Source organism: Zea mays, chromosome 3, assembly GCF_902167145.1.
Source record: "Zea mays cultivar B73 chromosome 3, Zm-B73-REFERENCE-NAM-5.0, whole genome shotgun sequence".
NCBI classification, from domain to species: Eukaryota; Viridiplantae; Streptophyta; class Magnoliopsida; order Poales; family Poaceae; genus Zea; species Zea mays.
Window position 1 is genome coordinate 222,741,679 of NC_050098.1, and position 4,134 is coordinate 222,745,812.

General features: G+C 46.9%; 1 protein-coding gene across 1 annotated transcript; it reads right to left on the reverse strand.

Annotated features, from left to right (window-relative positions):
• Window positions 1-650: 650 nt before the first annotated feature.
• LOC100281232 (uncharacterized) lies at window positions 651-3,480 on the reverse strand. The gene is made up of 3 exons (NM_001154151.2): window positions 2,880-3,480; window positions 1,714-1,857; window positions 651-1,454 (listed from the first exon to the last, which is right to left on the reverse strand). The coding sequence occupies exons 1-3, from the start codon at window positions 3,386-3,388 to the stop codon at window positions 1,049-1,051; spliced, it is 1,059 nt and encodes a 352-aa protein (NP_001147623.1). The 5' UTR covers window positions 3,389-3,480; the 3' UTR covers window positions 651-1,048.
• Window positions 3,481-4,134: the final 654 nt, after the last annotated feature.

Sequence of the window (4,134 nt, forward strand, 5' to 3'; positions counted from 1 at the left end):
GACGCTAATTTTTTGGGGAAGAATGAGGTGGCTGTTGGAGTAAGAAAAAAAACACTATTCTTGACTAATATCTGTTTTGGGGTTAGTTTACACGTTCTTTTGGAGTTGCTCTAATACATTTAAATACCCCTTAATTGCACTACGAATGAAGCAACAAAAGATCCATGGACGAGTTTGCTTGGGTCTAGCTATCACATACACCACAGCAAAATCTAGAACTCTTTTAGGGTCCTTATATCGTGCCAGAAATCATTTTATTTTCACGGGAAAAAACCCAAGAAAGCTAAGTAAACAAGGGGAAATGGGCATTTCAAATGGGGTCTTTCCACCAACACTATCGGTCCCAGTTTCACACGTGGTCAAAAGAAGCACCATGCTTAAACAGGAAGCCATCCAAAGACCCATGCATGCCTATATGTATATACAAAAAAAAAGTATTGTAGGAAAACAAGCAGAAGCAGAGATGACATATCTTCTGAGTTTTTAATGGCTAGTTTGGTGATAAGGGGATTGGAATGGATCCATAAGGGAGGAAATCCCTTGCTATACAAAATTGAATAGCAAAGGATTTACTTACCATGGATCATCTCCAATTCTGTTCTCACCAAATCAGCTCTATTGGAACATATTCAAGCATTTCAAACGGGAACTGGAGAAATAGAATACTCTTTCATTTTTTCCTCCAAATGAGTCAATGAGGAACACATGATATACACTAGTACATGCATGTACAAGAAGTCTAGAGGCATACGCATACATAAATTGCGTTGCCGTTCTAGTGATAGTTATAAAGTACTTCCATCTCTAGTACCTCCCCATCCATCCCGCGCAGCGGAGATATGATCGAGTTGACAAATGGAAGAGGAAGAGGTGCAGGCAGAAGTTTAAGATGAAGCAGACTAATGAATAATAACTGTTCCCCTCTCCATTAGACCAAGCACACGCACAAGCACGAGGTCATCAGGTGATCACATTTGGCGCGCAGTATTCCGACGACAGCATCTCTCATGTCGATCTAGGCTAGCTAGCTGTTCGTAGCAGTTAGTTATTACGGGTTATTGGGCATTGTGGAAGGGAAGAGATCTTGCAAGAGGGCGTAGTCAGTGAAGTGGTGCTGCTGAAGAGGAGGATCAGGAGCAGGAGATGGCGTTGACATATGAGGAGGAGGAGGCATACTTGGCAGGAACATGTTAGGGTTCGCGCCCACCATGGCGGGGTGCATCATGCTCATCAGGTTCAGGTCCGGGCGAAAGCTGGACGACGGCATGGTCAGGTGCGGCGGCAGCGCGTGCGCGCTGGACATGAAGAGGTGCGCGCCGCCGGCGCGCAGGCTGGCGGGGCTGTGGTGCGTGTGCTGCCCCTCGTACGTCGTGATCACCGTCGACGGGTCCTGGTACGACCGCTCCACGCGCTTCTTCACGCCGCACTTGGGCGTAGTGCACCGGTAGTAGCTCCTGCATGCATGCGTTTGGCCGGAGATCGGATTTGAATATATGTATGACAAGTTATTGTAAGGTACATACATGCATCATACACATACTCTTGGTGAGAGATTACATACAAGTTGTACAATGCAGTAGGGTATATACTTGTCTTAATTTGCATGTATACAACAGCTAGGTAGCTGCATGCCTTCATGTGTGATAGCTAGCATATCATGCATGCAATTATAATGAACAAAGATGGGGAACGAAGAAAAGTATATATACAGACCTTGGGTAAGGACTGTTCTTGACCGCCTTCTGGCCGTATTTGCGCCACCGATAGCCGTCCTCAAGGTGATCCACCTCGCTCTTGGTGAGGAAGGCAACGCGCGGCTGCCTCTGCCTCTTCTCAGCCTTCTTCTTGGATTTGTTCCTGTTATATATGAATATACACATAATATATATATCAGACGCCAATCCAGTCCTTTAATAAGAACTAATATATGTTAGTATCTTCATTTGTCACGTTTTAGTTTAAAAAAACTAGCGACCGAGACCGATAAATATTCGAGAACGAAGCTAGTACTCAGCTCGAGCTAGATGAAGAAGACATTTCATGTCACACGGCGGACTACTATTAGCGTCAATTATTCGAACACAATTGCTGTGTAGTCTGTAGTGACCACGTACGTGTAGCCGCCAGAGGCGCGAGTATAGATTAGCTAGCGAGGGAGCTGTAGGGAATTGGGATCGAGCACGTTATACAGATTATAGGTGTTTTGCCAGAAGATACTCTAGATTAATTTGTTGTATCTGTAGGTGCTTTGGGTATATATCATTCATGATCTCTAATTAAGTTTTTAATCTAAGGAGAAAAAGAAATCTTTTGATTGTCTCTTCAGAGTTGAAGCTACGAGTTGGTCAAAGATTGAAGCTGCAGCACACAAATTGTTTATTTAATTTAAAGGAAGATCTCTTCTGGAGTGTACGTAGCCAGTTGAATTGGGCAGTACCAAATGATCTAGAAAGTCATACTATAGAAACGGGACCAGAAAAGGAACGGAAAGAAAAGAAAAGATAAAGAAGAGGGAAAGCTAACGTTAGCTTGCTTGCTAGTACATGAAACTGGATCCGCCGGTGGATCTGAATTATTGACGATCTAATAAGAACCCTAAAGAAGCAGCCGCAACAAACCCTAATGTTCACACCATGTAGTGTATAGATATATGTACACATATGGGATAGGAAAAAAAATCGTTCATTTAGGCAACGACAGTAGGACTAGATCTATAACATGCACCAGACCACCAGATCGAAGAGAAGCACTCCGGACCCAAGAAAAAAGAACAGATCGAGAGAAGCGCTCCTGAACCGGATCAAGAGAGATGCAAATACAATACAATTCGAGATGATGAGGACACAGATTAGTGGCATCAAATTGAAGAGAGAACGTACGCTTTGGTGGAATTCTCCCCATCCTGCTGATCTTTCTCATCCCCCTCCGCGTCCTCCGCCTTGTTGGTCCTGCCCTTCTTGCACCGACGAGGCTGCTGGCCCTCCCCGTCCCGGTCGCTCGACGAGAGAGACACCGACGAGTTCGGCGTGTGCATCGCCGCCGCTTCACCGCCGGGCGCGCCGCTGGTGCCCTGGCTGTCGTGGCTCGCGTCGACAGACAGCTCGTGCTTGAGCGGGGCGTCGAGGTGCCGAGCTAGCCCGGAGGGGTCCAGGAGCCCCTGCAGGTAGTCCGTGATGCTGGAGTACGGCGCCAGGAGCTCGTCGGCGCCAGTCGTCCTGCTGCCTCCTCCGTCGAGGCCCGCCGACGCCGGATGGTTGAAGAAGAAGCTCTCCATGTCGTCGTTGCCGTGGAACGCGTACTCGGCGCCGTCAGCGCGGGCGAGATGGCCGTGGCCGTGGCCGTGCTGCTGGTGGTAGACGCCATGGTGGTCTCCTCCTCCAGAAGACATGGGGAGCTAAGTGTGGAAAGGGAGGAGAGAGGCGTGGAAGTGAGGAGGGTTTGAGCTTTTCAGCGGGTCTCTCAACAAGCTCCGTCCCAGTCGCAGGCGCAGCCAGCAGCTCCCTTTTGATTTATTTGTGCTTTGTTTTTCTTCGGGGTGCAAAAGCGTGCGAGGATAGGCGCAAGATACGACTTTTTCTGGGCGGGAATATATAAATTTCTGGGTGCGGGGGTCTGGTGATCACCATCAATTAATATAGAATATAGCGCAGGGCCGTCAATTCATAATGCGAATGACGTACGTGCTGTGTATGACTGACCTTATATGTGAAATAAACCGGCGTGCTTAAGATTCTTTCTTGCATGTGATCATCTGTGTGAGCGGTGCACTTGAGACCGGTGTCAGCATAGACTGTTGGGGCCCCGTGTACTATGATTCTTGAGGTTCCAAATTAACGTTGAACAACTGTTACTGGTTTATACTATAATATATACTCGGCCGGCCTGATGTATGGTCGTCGTCTAAGTCTTAATTATCATGGTCATGTACCTTGTTTTGTTGGGTTCAATGTCGTCCTAGAGTGTGTTCAAAGTTTCTATCTTAATTTGATCACTATAGCCACACTGTTACTGCTTGTACGTATTAACTGTTAACACGTTGCTCTGTCATTGAGTGAACGAAACTTTCTCCCATCCACCAACCCAATACGGATCTTAAAGCCATAGTTTGACGGTATAGACAATAGAGGCAACGAC